This window comes from Toxorhynchites rutilus, chromosome 3, assembly GCF_029784135.1.
Source record: "Toxorhynchites rutilus septentrionalis strain SRP chromosome 3, ASM2978413v1, whole genome shotgun sequence".
Classification (NCBI taxonomy): Eukaryota; Metazoa; Arthropoda; class Insecta; order Diptera; family Culicidae; genus Toxorhynchites; species Toxorhynchites rutilus.
In genome coordinates, this window is record NC_073746.1 from 244857712 (window position 1) to 244874710 (window position 16999).

The 16999-nt window shown below is 40.0% G+C and overlaps 2 protein-coding genes across 22 annotated transcripts in view; one reads left to right on the plus strand and one right to left on the minus strand.

Moving 5' to 3' along the window:
• LOC129775193 (E3 ubiquitin-protein ligase hyd) overlaps positions 1-6023 on the plus strand; it is a 32411-nt gene extending 26388 nt beyond the window's left edge. For all 5 annotated transcript variants that reach the window (XM_055779574.1, XM_055779578.1, XM_055779577.1 and 2 more), the window contains 5 exons: positions 945-2329; positions 2396-2602; positions 4098-4245; positions 4313-4543; positions 4607-6023. In XM_055779574.1, the coding sequence (XP_055635549.1) occupies positions 945-2329; positions 2396-2602; positions 4098-4245; positions 4313-4543; positions 4607-4819 (2184 nt within the window). In that variant the 3' untranslated portion in view covers positions 4820-6023. The remainder of the gene's footprint in view (positions 1-944; positions 2330-2395; positions 2603-4097; positions 4246-4312; positions 4544-4606) is intronic.
• A 9412-nt stretch (positions 6024-15435) lies between these two features.
• LOC129778078 (uncharacterized) overlaps positions 15436-16999 on the minus strand; it is a 171267-nt gene continuing 169703 nt past the window's right edge. For 8 of the 17 annotated variants that reach the window (XM_055784732.1, XM_055784739.1, XM_055784733.1 and 5 more), the window contains 2 exons: positions 16142-16491; positions 15436-15919 (listed from right to left, as the gene is read on the minus strand). In XM_055784732.1, coding sequence (XP_055640707.1) covers positions 15727-15919; positions 16142-16491 — 543 coding nt within the window. In that variant the 3' untranslated portion in view covers positions 15436-15726. Of the gene's footprint in view, positions 16015-16141; positions 16492-16999 lie in introns of all 17 variants that reach the window. The other 9 variants (XM_055784737.1, XM_055784736.1, XM_055784745.1 and 6 more) reach the window with 7 other exon arrangements.

A 16999-nucleotide genomic window follows, 5' to 3' on the forward strand; every position in this document is an offset into this window, starting at 1 on the left:
CACGAGAACAATACAAAAGCTGGACATTTGTTGCATTTTGTTTCGCTTATACATATCAAAATTTCTCCAAGAAGATCAAAACCAACATCTATCGTGGTGGTCTTCTTCGCTGCTTCGCGGGCTGGTCACCTTCAACTTATATTTGTCCACCACTGTTTCAACGTCGCAATATGTATCTTTTTTTCCTCTTATTCTGCATTGCAAGTTTCGCAATTCTAGGATTATTCGTCATGAATTTTCTCGAGAAACCAACCTTCAAAACTCCTCATCAATAACCAGAAATCTTCACTCAAAACCCTAGAAAACAGTATTCCCCAAGCCTCAGTTATTTCACCAATCCTCTTCATTATTATCATGCGATAATTTTTTTTTTGCAATAATTTCCGATGGTATAAAACTCCTAGTCTACGCAGATGATATTATTCCAATCTATGCTAGCAGTATGTCAGTCTCTCATCACAGAGACATTTTGTTGAGTTGTGAATAGTTGGTTAATGCCACAAACCCTCCACGGAGTAAGCATTCACAGTTGTGGCGCCGATAGAGTGGTAAACACTATTGAACCAGTTCAAAACAGAGCGGTGAAGATTATCTTAAAAAAGTAATTTTATTTATTGTGATAAATGCGTAATAATATTTTCAATCAATTGATGAGCCGATAAGGAAACGGTCAAATTATTACAAACCTTCGAAATCTTAATTTTTTAGATTTTCATTTATCCGCATATCTTCGGTCAGACGTAGTCCTACAACAAAAATCGCGGACTGCTTGATTAAAATTAATTTTCAATCGAGAAGCCGCGAATATTTTTAAATGGTTCAATTTATTGAATTTGATTGTGTTACTGCTGTCTACTAATTGATTGATTCATTTATTTAATCAACACGATGTTTCCAGCGAAAAATAGTTACTCCTATAATAATCCGTATGTATTCCATTGCAGTCCTTTTCGTCGACGGCCACCGCCAGCACGGAGGTGATTCAACACGCCGAGGCGATGGATCTGCAGGAGATTTCCGCTCACGTCACCGTCGAAACAACGCCCAATGTCCAGCAGACGGTACAACCGGAGCTGCCTCCCCGAGGAATCTACCTTCGGTCGAGCAACCAAAGTTCGCTCAATTCATCCATTCTGTCGGACATTCTGCTTGGTCGCTGGCGACTATCTTTGATTCTGTTTGGCCGGGTGTTCCTCGAGGACGTGGGTGTCGAGCCGGGCAGTGTGATTTATGAACTTAACGGATTCCCCGTCAAGGAAGCCAAATTCCGACGATACATGGAGAAGTTGCGTAATGCTCAACAGAAGGATCTCACGCTGTCCAAGATGGAACGTAACCGATCGGCCCTGCTAACGCAAACATTCAAGGAATTGAACACCCACTATAACAACAGGAGGTTGCAGTCGCCACTGGCATTCAGTCGTGTAAAAGTCACATTCAAGGATGAACCTGGTGAGGGCTCGGGAGTAGCTAGAAGTTTCTACACATCCATTGCCGAAGCATTATTGGCAAACGAGAAGCTACCGAACCTGGACGCAGCGCAAACGGGCTCTGCCAAGTATGCGTCAGTTCCGTTCAACAGTATGCTACAACGACATCGCAGTACTAGCAGCACCGGAGGAGGAGGTGGAGGCACTTCGTCGGCTGCCGGGGGCAGTAGTAGTGCTAGTCGGGATTCAAACGCAAGACGAGGCTTATCTAGCAAACAGCCTCTCTGGAGGCCAAATCGCGAATCCCGAAAAACGCTCAATTATGACGCAAGGCCTTTCAGACCAGCAAGTGAACAAGCCCAAGGTTCTGCAAGTAACGGTGGAGTGGGAGGAAATAACAGTCCTCCGTTCATGCACATTAACGATAGCCTACCGGCGCACCAGCAACAGCTGGGTGAGCGTCTTTATCCAAAAGTTCAAGCTCTATATCCGAACAACGCACCTAAAATAACCGGAATGCTACTTGACTTACCGGCTACACAAATCCTCATGCTGCTAGCTTCGGAAGAAAGTCTGCGACAGAAAGCTAACGAGGCACTCGAAATCATTCTGAGTCGTCAGCGGTTAGAGATCGATAATCTCGGTGTTGCCGGTAATGGTACATCTGCTGCCTCGGCACCCGCTGGTGGCAGTTCTGGGGATCAACAGGCAAGTGGAAGTTCTGGTTACACTCAGGCTCAGAATTCTGGGCTATCGAAAAAGAGTGGCCCAGTGTTGATTCTGGAAGACTGCCAGCTAGACGCCCCGTTATTCTATTCTCCTGGCAAGCGCGGGTTTTACAGTCCTCGACAGGGTTATCCCTCCAGTGAGAGGTTGAATGCATTTAGAAACGTCGGAAGGTAAACCACCGAGGAAAACATGTGCATTTTAAAAGTATAAACGTAGCATGTTTTTTTTTTGTTTAGGTTGATCGGATTATGTTTGCTTCAAAATGAACTGTTCCCATTGTTCCTGCAGCGCCACGTACTGAAATATATTCTAGGACGACAGGTTCGTTTCCATGATTTGGCCTTCTTCGATCCGGTGGTGTATGATTCGCTGCGTCAGCTGGTGAAAGATTCACAATCGAAGAGTGGTATCACCATTCTTCAGAGTTTGGAGCTGACATTTGTGTGAGTATGATATTTTTACGTGTAAAATTTCGTCATCATTCGCTGCTTTGCTGTTAAGCTGAGCAGATCAGTTTTTTTCTGTTTCAAAGTCTTTGGGAAATTCGTCCGTTGCGATAGTGTACGTATTCATTCGACGTCCAACAAGTTTACAACAGTGTTCATTCATATTCATGCTGTACTATCTGAGCTTCCATTAAAGTTCGAGTCATGAGAATTCAGGCTTGGCTTGGCGTTGGTTCATTTTCGTTATTCCGAATGCAATGGTGTAATGATCGAATGTGATCTGAAATTTAGCTGAAAAGATTGATGCGGAAGAGATATTTCCAAGCACTGGATGCTGTAGCGAACATTTTCTGTTCTGAACAATACACCGGAAAATGGTAACTTTATTTTGAATGTGAAGAAACCAATAGACAATAAAAAAAGTACAAACAGGGGTAGATCGCTATTTCGAAAGAAAAATTAGCGCGATTAGTGCGAACACTGGCAACGCAGCCAAAAAAACAATCAAACACCAATCCCACTGAAATTTTTACCCATAAAATTTGATTAAAAATGTAATACATTATTATGTTAAAACCAAATGCATAACCATATATACCCAGGTTTTTTTTCCAAGTTTTTTTTACGCGGATTTTCCAATTAACGCGTTTTTTTACGCTGATTTTCCAATTAACGCGGTTTTTTTTACGCGGCACCCGCGTAAAAAAGACCAGTGCAATATCACATCTCCCCCTCAGCTCTTATTTTCCTCTCATGTTCCCTCAGAGCAAATTACGGTAATTAGTGCTTGTAACGGAGTTTAGCGCTTAGTGCCGCACCTTATCACGATTCTTACGTGGATTTTAGTTGTTGGGTAACGGGGAGCTCGCCGGGCGGTACAACGGGACGGGGTTTTTACGGGCAGCAATTCGTGAATATCTTTCCCTGTCTACTTAGCTCTGGACGGTCCAACCGTGGTACTGCACGTGCATCGGCAGAAGAGTGTACTAATTACTAGGGAATCTTCTAGCAACAGCAGATGATCTCATTCGTGAGGAAAACCGAACTATAGCTAACAGTAACCAACGAAATTGCAGGAAAACACTACGGGTTTTCGGAAGCGAGCAACACTGAACTTTTTACTTCCGTTCTACGTAAAGATAGGTCCATTTGATATCTATCATTAGGTGACATGGTTTTTTTACGCGGATTCTCCAATTAACGCGGTTTTTTTACGCGGATTTTCGAATTAACGCGGTTTTTTGCGCGGTTTTTCCAATTAACACGGTTTTTTTACGCGGATTTTCCAATTAACGCGGTTTTTTGCGTGGTTTTTTACGCGGTTTTTCCAATTAACACGGTTTTTTACGAGGTGCGTATCCCCCGCGTAAAAAAAACTTGGTGTACTGTTAATTCCACACTTTGGAAGATTCAATAAATAACTGTATGGGAAAATAGAATTTGTCCCAGGATTACGGTTCCCCATGCTAAATCATTGATGTTTTCTTTTCAGTATCGATGTGATTCCGGAAGAGGGATCTGGTACCGTGGAGTTGGTTCCTAATGGCCGTGATACCCCAGTGAACGAGACGAACGTGTTCGATTACGTGCGCAAATATGCCGAGTATCGGATGATCAAAACACAGGAGAAGGCTTTGGATGTAAGTGTGGAACAGTCAGAAAATGTTCGATATTTTTTTTAATTTTAAACTCACCTGCAAACGATAGGCAATGCGTTCGGGCGTGTTTGATGTGCTACCTGACACCGCACTCGATCAATTGACTGCAGAAGATCTGAGACTTTTACTGAACGGCGTTGGAGATATTCACGTTGGAACTCTGATCTCGTATACTGCGTTTAACGACGAATCGAACGAAAGCAGTGATAAGTTGCTTAAGTTCAAGAGATGGCTCTGGAGTGTTGTTGAAAAGATGAGCAATCTGGAGCGCCAGGATCTGGTTAGTATCCAGCAAATTTTGTCATGCATTTCAAAGTGCTTGTAACGGGTTCAATTTCTCCAGGTATACTTCTGGACTGGCTCTCCGGCGCTTCCGGCTTCAGAGGAAGGCTTCCAACCAATGCCGTCGGTTACAATTCGCCCTGCAGACGATGCCCATCTACCAACGGCCAATACTTGCATCTCCCGGCTGTATATCCCACTGTACTCGAGCAAAGCAGTACTTCGACACAAACTGCTACTGGCAATCAAAACAAAGAACTTTGGATTTGTTTAAGCGAAGAAGTAAGACGTAAAATTGCGGAACTTTCACGATAGTAGTTACTCACGATTGGGCCAGTGATTGAAATAAACAGAGCGCGGAAGCGCGTGATCGATAATGTTCAGAACAGCGATCACTTATATCTATATATTTATCCATTCCGCACTTTATGTATGTACATATTACGTTCATTTGCGTTTGGTATTAAAAATTCTTTCCAAACTCTACTCGATTTGCTCCCTGTATAAGATTGCCCAATTGTATCGCGGATATACGCATTACAGACGTGTGAACACGATTAAAACATCTAAATTTTTAAGATCTTTGTGCGAATACACAAGCACAAGCAAAAATATGATAAATCGAACACGCGTTCGTTGATTTGTTTTTCTTCAAACAAACAAGGTAAGGATTACTCAATAACGTCGCGTTTTAATGTGATTGAATCATTTATATATTCAGTATAAATGCAACTATAAATAAATTTATACATATATTTATCATATACAAGAATGAAACAACTAAAGTTAAATGCTATATAGTAGTACGCGCAAGTGCAGATATCTAGGAACAAAACAACACACACGTAGATAGAAGTAAGTTCAGTTCTAAAATTGACGGATGAGTGGAAAAAGAGGGTGGTGCTTATTATTAAAATTTAATAAGAATAGTTTTGAATGCTTACTGATCGAGCTGCATCTATCAATAGACAACATCTTAGAATAGGGCCAAATGCAGACTCGATTCGTATCATTTTCAAGACTGCATAATTAGTTGGTTCGGAAAAGGAAGAAATTTCTTTGAGTTTTGATAACAACCACATAGCGTCAATTCTGTTATTACTACTGTTCTGTTGTATCGCTATCGTTTCTATTAAGTTTTTTTTCTTGCAGTAAAATAATTTTCATTTTGTCGCGGACGCTTTACTTTATCGATAAATAGTATCTTGTACAAGGTTAGGATAAACAAATTATTCTGCAAATTTAAAATGTTTGGTTTCATAAACGAACACAAGTGTAGGTACCGCAGAAATTACACTCCACACCGAGAATGATAGCTTCGAAAGCTCTGGATGATTGAAGCTGATGCGCAGTTTTGAGTTGTTGAATGAAATAACGATGTCAGCTACTACAATTATATTACGATAATTACTGGAGTCAACTGAACTATTAACCCGTAATTTCAAAGAAATACATTTTAAACACCTATAAAAGTGAAACGGATGTTTTGATGTGCATACAGCTGACAATGCCTGTTCCACTTTGGGTCCGCCCACCACTTGGACAATTTTCTAGAGAACTCATGAATTCGGTCCGGAAATCAATGTTCGTAGGTTGTGTCTCTAGATTGATTCGTTTCATCTCTCTTACCCGGAAAATTTCCTGCAGCGTCCCCTGGTAAATTTAGCAATCTACATAACTCCAACTGTCTGTAGTTTGTTGTTGTTGTTTGTTGTTGTAAAGATCGTCAGCGATCGTCCCGATTCGTACTTCCTTCTGAATTGTGTGTAGAGCTCGTAGTGTAGGGCGTTTCATTATGGGCCTGATCATGAACCTTACTTCGCGGTGAAAACGTGGCTTCTTGGATAAAGTGATACACTTTGCTATCTTATGGCGGGTTTACATTAGGGAGATCTATAGCTATAGATGGATTTATTCACGTGAAAATAGGTGTAAACGGATGAGAATAAATATGATACACTTATTCGAGGTATATATAACTTGAATAAATTCACCATATGTAAACGCTTGTGAATTTCTCACTGGAGAGAAATCACTAAAGTTGGATGCAGTTCTATTTCAGGTGAATAAATTCACCAAAAATATGAATATATTCATTATAGAAGTTCACGCTAGTGTAAACGGTTGATGCGATTTCTATAAATCTTATCATATTTCTTCACATGAATATATCACTAGTCTAAACCCACCCTTACGTCACTCGCCGCGTGGAATAAAGGGGATAGCCTTGCATACAAATCATTTCGTTTTCCCCGTGAAGTGAACTTTTGAAGCAATACACTTCTTCCGACGAACAATCCAGTCATCGAAACACTTTTTATAGCGGTACTCAGAAATTGCCTTCAGTTCACGCAGAGAAGTCATATGTCTTCAATCCCACAGGTCCCACGAAGCGGTAATTTGAATTTCGGAAACAGGAAAAAGTCACACCAATGTCTCGTCGTCGGTAATTATGCGTTGGATGGACGTGAGATTGCAATTTTATCGTTCAAGCAAGTCTTCAGCTACTTGATAGCGATGAAATTTTTAAAAAAATTGAGCTCTTGTGGCACTAGTCGTGCTGCAATTTTTGTAATGCTAAAAACATTAGCCAAAACATGAAAACGGTTTCGTGATAAATATTTAATTCACGGGCTAGCCCTCTCAAACGTAAATGACGATTTCCGAATACCATTCCTTTTAGTTTGTCATTGTTTTCTTCAGTTGAAGAGGTGGATGGTCATTCTTAAAGTGGCAAATCGTTCATCTCTTCTCGGCCGTTTTTGAATGCCTTTTACCATTCATACGCCCGTGTTTTTGATATAGTTGGGTTAATAAATTTATTCTGCACATTTTCAACGCTTCGGCACAATAAATTTTGTTTGCAACACAAAATTTTACACAATCGGTCTGATTCCGCGCGGAGTGTGAAGTGAGATGAAAATGGACACGTATGTCACACGATTCCACCAGGCGAATGTCGTGAGAAATCTCACTTGAATAAACACAAATGAACTCTCACCGTATTCCCATTGTTAATCTACGTGACGAATGTCACATGAAATGGAGTTACGTGACAATCGTCGATATGTTTTGAGGTGTCGACAGCGCATAAAATCAAATAAAAAATGGAAGTGAAATAGTAAGCATCGTTTATGGTTGTTAAGAATCGATAGATAGCCAGCATCTATTCTAGGATTGGGCGACCTTTACAAAAAGATTGATCTTGGCGAATCGATTTTCTAAACTGTCTAGGGATCGATCCACTATTTAAATCGGTATCAGAGAATCGATCTTTGATAAATTGAAATCCTTTTTTCAATGCATCTACTTATTCTGTATCATTGTCGTCTTTTCTTCGCACAAGGAATACAAATTGAATATTACTCTTCAAACACCAAACGCATTTTGTTTTATTCCCCAGCATGAGTAAACAAAAAAGGCCCGTGAAAGTGCATTTTCCAGGGCATTCGTCATGTGCCGATATGGAATTAATTGAAGAAGTATTACAGTAAAACCTGTTTTTGGGCGGTTTTTTTTGTGCGATTTTTTTTGTGCAATTTTCTGTTTTTGTGCGGTTTTTTTTGTGCTATTTTTTCTGTGCGGTGTATGAAAAGAAGAATATTTGACGAAGTTATCGTACTTTTTTTATGGTTTATATGCATTTCAGTGCGAAAAATACATATTTGCGTCTCAATTATCCACTTCTGAAATCATTCCCTTCCTCTCATCAAATGCTCTAAGTTTTTCTAAGTTTTTGCATAACATGATTTCAAACAGCAACACGTTTCGACATGCAACTGAAAGCACAAAACAGCCACGCGCAACCGAAAAGGCAAAGTGTTCCATCGCGAAGCAGGGAAACAAAAGGAAATTGAACGGTGAATGGCGTGGATTTGAGTTATTTTCTTGTGGGAAACTTTTTTAACTACCGCACAAAAAAAGTATTTTCAAAATGTGTACCGAACACGATTTTTAAAGGCTGCTGGTGAAGTTTTGCATGATTTTTTTATGTGACTTTTTTTGTGCGGTCCCTATCTCCGCACGAAAAAAGGTTTGTCTGTATTAGAAATTCAACAACTAGTTTTTATCTAGAACTCAGCTGGAAACAGTCACAAAAAGGCCAACATAATGGATCGAGACCAAACAAGCCAAACAAGTACATCTTCCTTCGCGTGATACTTGAAATACTTGATAAAGGCGGCAACTTCCGGTAGGCACTTCGTTCACCGTTCACCGCAAGCCTCGAAGGAAATAATAACGGATTGGACATCACCTTCTTGTTTATCGTCAACCATAGAACTTCAGGAACTTGGTTGCCAGTCATTACCGTCCAGCGTCATGAAGCTATCGTCATTCATTACGACCATGTGTTGCCACATTTTCATCTGTACCAGAGAGAGCGGTTCAAAGGAGTCATCCAATGAACGAGCGGCTCTGAGCCGCTCACTGAAATGAACCGCCCACCTCTAGTTAGATTTCTCCGCATCAGAGGATTCTTCCCTTTGTCCTTCAGTGAACACGGAAGAGTAACTCATATTGAAACACAATGTATTTGCTTCTCAGACAATTCTTCTTCTTAAATGGCACTAACGTTCGTAGAGGAACTTCACCATCTCAATGTAGTATTACTTGCGTCATTTTTATTAGTATTACCTAGTTGAGATTTCTATGCCGGATAAAACGCCTTGAATGTATTCTGGAATTGCAAGTTCTAGAATACGCGTGACCACAGTGCAAGCCGGAAGAAATTTCTTTGGCGAAAAATTCCCTCGACGGGAATCGAACCCGAACTCCCGGCATGTTAGGTGTGACGCCACTCGGCCACGGGAGCACTAGCACAGACAATTCATAGTTACTGGAAAGTTGATCGGAAATATTATTATATCTTGTTCAGACACCCTCTCTGGACCAAGTGGACCAATTGTAATTACTGAACTTTTCACGATCGATTTCAAATCCAACCGTAGTCTTCCATTGACTTCAAGTACTATTATCATAACCACGCTAACTCGTTCATCATTGAAACATACTTTTAGGAAAATCAAGAATTGTACTTTTAAATACATACTAATCGATCATTTTTGGTAAGTGAAATATTGTTTCAAGCCATAAAGCCGGTTTTATTGTATAGGTTTAATGGAGGTAACTCTACTGAATAAATGGTATGATTTTATTAGTAAACTGTTCATTCATAGTGGAACAAATCTCTGAAAAATATTTTTTTGTTCAGTCTGAGTGGACCAAGTACACAGAGCTAATTTTGTCAGAGCTGCTTTACAAACAACATTATCGCATCGTCATTTACCTTTACCACTATTCTAGAAAACATACACCAGTGTGTTTTTCAATATTTATTCTTACCAAATTGTGCTAAATAGTATATGTTTCGCTGTACATAGCAAAGTATATGAAATATGGAAGATGGGTCGTTTGAGGCAAACCTTCATTCTTCGTGAAGAAATCGACTGAACAACATCGTTGTTGAGCGAGCTGGACGGCGAGGGATCGAATGCCTTTCTCAAGGCAATGGGGGTGGAGGAGTAATATTATGGATAAAGTAAAGTTTTCCAAGGGCCTTTTTGAAGGCCATTCTTTGTGTGGACACCGACTGTACAACATCGTAGCTGGACGAGCTGGATGGCGATGGATCGAGTGCCTTTCTCAAGGCAATAAGGGTGTAGTGCAGGAGTTAGAGTAGAGTTTTCCAAGGACCTTTCTCAAGGCTAGAGACGAATGAACTGAAAAGTTTAAAGTCTCTATAATACAAAACCATTCCATTCCTTTTTGAAGGTTACAGACGAATGAATTGAAGAAGTTTAAAGTATCAAGCAAGGAAGAAAGGCAAACTTTCAGTATCGTTCTGTATTCAAAGCAATGAATATCGCTTGTTCTTCTTTGTTTTTCGTCATCACATGTCTTCGTTTCGGATTGAGCTATGGACGCGACCAAATTACTCGCTGATGTCTCTGGCATAACAATCATTGCACCAAACTGTTTGGTGTGGCAAATTATGCAGTCGTAATGATAAACATAAACAAGGAGGGGAGATAGCAGAAGGGAAATATTTATGCTAGGGTGGGTATTGGTAATGAATCTCTGCTGAGGCAAATATTCAGCCTTTTTCCAAGCAGTTAACATTGTTTGTTTTCTGTCATCAATGCATTGAACTGACGCTATGGTGAAGCAGGTGTTAAGGTTGTGAACCAAAAAATTATTTGGGGAATACCAAGTTATTCAATAAGTTATATTAAGTTATTCATTTATTTGGGCTCGCGTACCAGTCGCAAAACTGCTTTCAACTAGGATTGCATTTGCGCTAATCTTGATCATAATGAAGCAGTGCTACTCTTTTCGAGGTTGTTGAGATTAACAGATAGAGTTTATTTCGTTTATTTAGTCACCAAGAAAGTAAATGTCGCTCTGAAATGTTGTATGTGATTTGGTATCGCGTGCCAGTAGCAAAAGTTTCTCCACTAAGGATGAGAGCTGCGCTTATCTCGAGCATGTATTGTTCTGCGAGCACAAGATTGAATCATCAAACAATTATCGTCAAATGATTCTACAATAAAAAAACATTTGAGGGCAATCAAACTGGTAGAATGGTTATTTCAAAATTTTCGTAGCATTATAAAATAATATCCGCAGTTACAAACAAGCGACTTGAATTAAACGTAGTAGTTCTACGTCGTGCTCTCTTGGCCGAGTGGTTAGCGTCATAACTAACATGCCGAGTGTTCGGGTTCGATTCCCGTTCTGGTCGGGGGAATTTTTCGTCAAAGAAATTTCCTACGACTTGCACTGTGATCACGCGTATTCTAGAGCTTGCCACTCAGAATGCATTCAAGGCGTGTTATTCGGCATAGAAATCTCAACTAAGTACTAATAAAAATGACGCAAGTAATACTACGTTGGGACGGCGAAGTTCCTCTAGGAACGTTAGTGCCATTGAAGAAGAAGAAGAAGAAGAAGTTCTACGTCAACAATGCATATCGAATTTAGAAAACTCACTTCGGGCGCGAGGGAAACAACTCAATGTGCCGGTATGGCCGGTATGGAATGTGTTGGCTCGGTTAGACATGCCCCAAATCTATATTTTCCCCTAAACTATCAATCTCCGTGTTTAATCATCAGTATTGTCCAAACCTCCTTATGTCCCTTCTTCTCACTGATAAAAAAATTGTCACCCTACTAACCTCGACTCGTCCGCGAGTAATCGGTTCCCCATCCTATGAGCAAAATTGTAAATATACTTTAGAACTAAAATTAGATATAGAATTTGGCTCCTTTAAACTTTTTCAACTGAGTCTGTACAATTAAACGATTTATAAAAACACCCAAAAAGTTATTTCAAAAATTTCGATGCATCATAAAATAATATCCGAAGTGATGAACAAGCGGATTGAAAAATATAATTCCGTTGTTCTACGTTGAAAATGCGGTCGTGTACTGGATATACGGTAGAGTCGGATACCGTCCAGTAGATGGGCAATATCAAGCCCGAAACCGGTCGACGAAAAAGATAATTAAAAGGGTTAACCCTTTTAATGTTTGTAAGAACTTGTTTCCTAGTCCCGTGTCGCGTCTCGTGAATAGTGATAAATGTGCTTACGTTAGCACAACCAAAATTAAGCCATAAAAATGATGGTATTTAGTTTGTTTTCAGTTTTTCGGATAGTAAGACGCATTTCCTGATGTGTTCGACAATCTGGATTCTCGAAGAGAACCTCGAATATCAAAATACCGCAAAATCTGTCTACGAAGCAGTTGTTATCTAAAGAGAAAGTCAATAGAGAGAATCGATCAAAACAGATAGTTTCTTACGGAGTAATTTTACCTTTACATTTAGGGGTATTCATTCTCCAGATCTTGTATACACCCATACCTCGCTATACGGCCGCTTTTTATACGGCATTTCGCTCTTCAATTAAGGTACGTTTTCGATTTACGTTTTGCTACAGTGGCAAAAAAAAAGGTTTTTTCGATGACAATATATCTAGATTCAAAATCTTTTATATTTCCTCTTGTTTACAAGCTTTATTCAGTGTGTAGTTTAGATTTGTCTGTGAATGTTTTACCTGGATAAATTGGAAAAATTAAAGACATTTTTTTTTGTATGTAAGTAAATATAATGAAAACTGATAAAAAGAGTAGCTGATAATCAGTCACGCTGGGAACTAAACTAGAACTAAACATTGAGCTGAAATTTTGCATAGGGTTACATCTATCTATATATATAAAAATGGAGTGATGTCTGTCTGTCTGTCTGATTCGTATAGACTCGGAAACTACTGAACCGATCGACATGAAAATTGGTATGTAGGGGTTTTTGGGGCTGGGGAAGGTTTTCGTGATATTTTGAGACCCCTCCCCCCTCTCTAAGGGGGGGCTGCCACACAAATGAAACACAAATTTCTGCATTACTCGGAAATTAACCAAGCAAACGAAACCAAAGTTGGCATGTGAAAGTTTTAGGGTGCATAAAATGTTTCTATGGTAGTAGGACACTCCTCCCCCCACTCAAAGGGGGGGCTGCCATACAAATGAAACACAAATTTCTGCATTACTCGGAAATTAACCAAGCAAACGAAACCAAAGTTGGCATGTGAAAGTTTTAGGGTGCATAAAATGTTTCTATGGTAGTAGGACACTCCTCCCCCCACTCAAAGGGGGGGCTGCCATACAAATGAAACACAAATTTGGCATGTGGAGGTTTTAGGATGCAATAAATGTTTCTATGGTGATAAGATACTCCTTCCCCCTCTCTTAAAGGGGGCTGCCATACAAATGAAACACAATTTTTTGCATTACTCGGAAATTAATCAATCAAACGAAACCAAAGTTGGCATGTGAAAGATTTAGGGTGCATAAAATGTTTCTATGGTAGTAGGACACTCCTCCCCCCACTCAAATGGGGGGGCTGCCATACAAATGAAACACAAATTTCTGCATTACTCGAGAATTAATCAAGCAAATGAAACCAAATTTGGCATGTGGAGGTTTTAGGATGCAATAAATGTTTCTATGGTGGTTAGACTCTTCACCCCCCTCTCTGAGGGGGGGTTGCCATACAAATGAAACTCAAATTTCTGCATTACTCGAGAATTAATCAAGCAAATGGAACCAAATTTGGCGTGTGGAGGTTTTAGGGTACAATAAATGATTCTATGACGGTTAGATACTCCCCCTTCCTCTCTTAGGTGGGGCTGCCATACGAATGAAATACAAATTTTTGCATAACTCGAGAAATTTCTGCATTACTTCAGAATTCATCAAGCAAATGGTACTAAATTTTGCATGTGGAGGTTTTAGGGTGCAATAAATGATTCTATGGTGGTTAGATACTCCTCCGCCTCTATTAGGTGGGGCTGCCATATAAATGAAACACAAATTTCTGCATAACTCGAGAAGTAATCAAGCAAATGAAACCAAATTTGGCATGTGGAAGTTTTAAGGTGCAATAAATATTTCTACGGTGGCTAGACACTCCACCCCCTCTCTTTAAGGGGAAGCTGCCATACAAATTTCAACGGGGTCGATTAAAAGATCAATCAATGAACAATTATGCGATTGGATCCATGAACTTGCTCATAGTAAGAAAACGTAAATGTTTGAAGGTATTGATAACAAAAAACAAATTTTGGGCGGGATGAAGTTTGCCGGGTCAGCTAGTATTTAATAAATTTGAAACCGATCCGATTGAATTTGTATGAATTTTTATTATAATAATTGATTTCTTATACGGCTTTTCGGTTTACGGCCAAGTTTCGACGAACCTATCTATGCCGTAAAGCCGTAAAGTGGTTCTTAGATTTTCGTGAAAAGTGATAGTCTTGGTCCAGTTTTGGTTTTAGCAGCCATTCCGCGCGACCGTCGATGTTGATGCATGACCGGGGTATCTATACGTTGTCCGACGTTTAGGATTGTCGTAATGGCAAAACTTTTCATCCCCAGTAACGATTCAAAGCAAAAAAAACCCTTTCTTTTATGCTGTTGGAGCAGTTGTTCGCACGTGAAAAAACGGCGTTCGACGTCTCGTGGCTTCAATTCATACGGCACCCAATGTCCTATCTTCCGGATCATTCCCATTGCTTTTAAACGATCGGATATGGTTTGCTGGGCTACTCCAAAGGTATCTGCAAGTTCTTGTTGCGTTTGTGACGGATCTCGATCGAGTAAAGCCTCCAATTCTTCATCTTCAAACTTTTTGGCGGTCCGGAACGTTCTTCGTCTTCCAAGTCAAAATTACCACTTTTAAACCGTAAACACGTTCACTCAGTTGGAGCATGGTCGCCATAAACTTTCACCAAAATGCGATGACTTTCCGCAGCTTTTTTCTTCATATTGTAGTAATGAAGTAACACTCCCCGCAAAAACACTCTCGTTGGTACGAAATTCGACATATTCGAAGTAGCAAAAAACTATGTTGTTTACGCTTCAACTTTTTGACATATACTGAAAAAGACGCGCAATGACAGTAGCTTTCCAACAAATGTCTGGAAATTTGATTCACTGGAATAATAATCAAGTTACGCCATCTGTTGTAAAACCGACGAAATACACCGGTACACCTAATTAAAATCTGCTGTTGCAGCTTTTCACCAGTATGAGCGAGGGTAAGATTATGAATTTTCATAGTTACAACAAGTATTTGACAAATCGGTACATGTTTTATCCGAATCGGATCATTCTAACTATGCTAAATAAAGGCTAGAAGTTTAAGTAAAAATCATGGATTTCTTCTTACCCAAACTTCTGGTAAAAAAATGTGAAACAAACGAAATTGCCCAAAGCAGCTTCGCACGACGATGTGTGACTATGTTTAAAAAAGTGAATTCTGAGAGAAAGCCAGTCGGTACAAGGAAGGGACATATTTCGGTATTCTAAAGATGATTTATTTTTTTGGTCTGATATACTTAACTATTTATTAATGCATGTTAATACTTTCTTTTATTGCTAATCACCATGTCTGATTCGGCATTATGTAACATAAGTTAAACGCAATCATAACATCTAAGTAAAACATTATATTTCGTTCAAATGAATAACCGCTGAAAGGGGGGGGGGAGTGATAATCAACTAACGAAACAACAAATTTTGATCTTCGACTAACAGTTTGATAATAAGAACAAGTTTTCTTTTGTCTAATCTAACTGAAACAAACGACTAGATGTAAACCGTCCATTCGGTTGGTGCTCATTTCTACGAAAAGTAGGGCTGATTCCGGGTATAACAGGGGTAGTGTCTCCGCGTCAAATCCCGTTCGCTCATTGTTGGTACCCTAGGTTTGTGCTCCGGTGCGATTGCGTTGCCCATCACGGACAGATTGTCCAGTGGTCCGCCGTGTTGGCTGTCCAGGGACATTCGTCGGTTCCCGTGGCTGTATGCGTTATTTCTGGGAGGAGGAAAATACGAGTTAGATTTTTCCCACAGCTCTAGGTTATAAATTCAATTGGTTTGCTTGCTTGCAGAAAAGCCCGCGAAGGTAAGCTAAGAAAAACATTGGCTTTACTTAAGCTGAACATCAGGGCGTTAAACGATGGTTTACAAATCAATAGATAGGTAGCGAATATGAATGCTTAATGCTTCTAGTAAAACATGGATAGCGACCATTTACCCATAATCTAAGGATGAAGAATCATGATAGCGCGGCTGGTGCGTATTGGATGAGAGGAACTTGCCACCGCCGCCATTTTGCAATGAAGGATGGAGTGCGTGGATGGACGTGGCTCGTGGTTTACCACCGCGGTTTCCGCCACCAGTCGTTGCAGTTGCTGTTGTTGGTGGACCAGCGACTGTGGATGAATGCTGCGGATGATGATAGGGGGAAGACGAGTTTAGCAGATAGGGATTCGCCTGCTGTTGGGCCTGTTCGTGCATTAGTTGATGCTGATGAGAGAGCAGGTGGTATTTATTGGCAACGGTTCTCGTTGTTGCGGAAGCCACGACACTACATTCCATAGTTTGCTAGAGAGAAGGCATGATGAATGATAAGAATATGAGCTGTTTAGTAGTATTATTTGTAGCGGTTTCTCGAGTACAAACACGCAGCACTATCTAGTTGTTAGTATTAACGAATAGTGTTTGGATTTGTGTTTGTGTGTATGTAAAGCTAGGACACCCCATTCACATGAAAACAATAGAAGCATCTGTTTCAAGCCAAATGGACAATTTTTCCAAGCTAGTACAGAGTATGTCTCCCTCATAAGTTGAAGAGCCACAAAAATTGGAAGGTAAGCTTATCCACTTATCGCGTTGCTAAAAAGGTATAGGGAAGAACAATGTATCGTCTGTTGATGTATGAATGATTACGCATACATAATACTGAGCGCATAAGCAAGATTCCGGAATAAAGAGAAACATCAACATGCAAAAAGGACAGAAAGGAAGCTACATTGACATCCATACACTCACGCTTTTTGCCACGGTCCAGCTAACCAATTTACCTACGAATTCAATCTTCTCGTGGTGATGG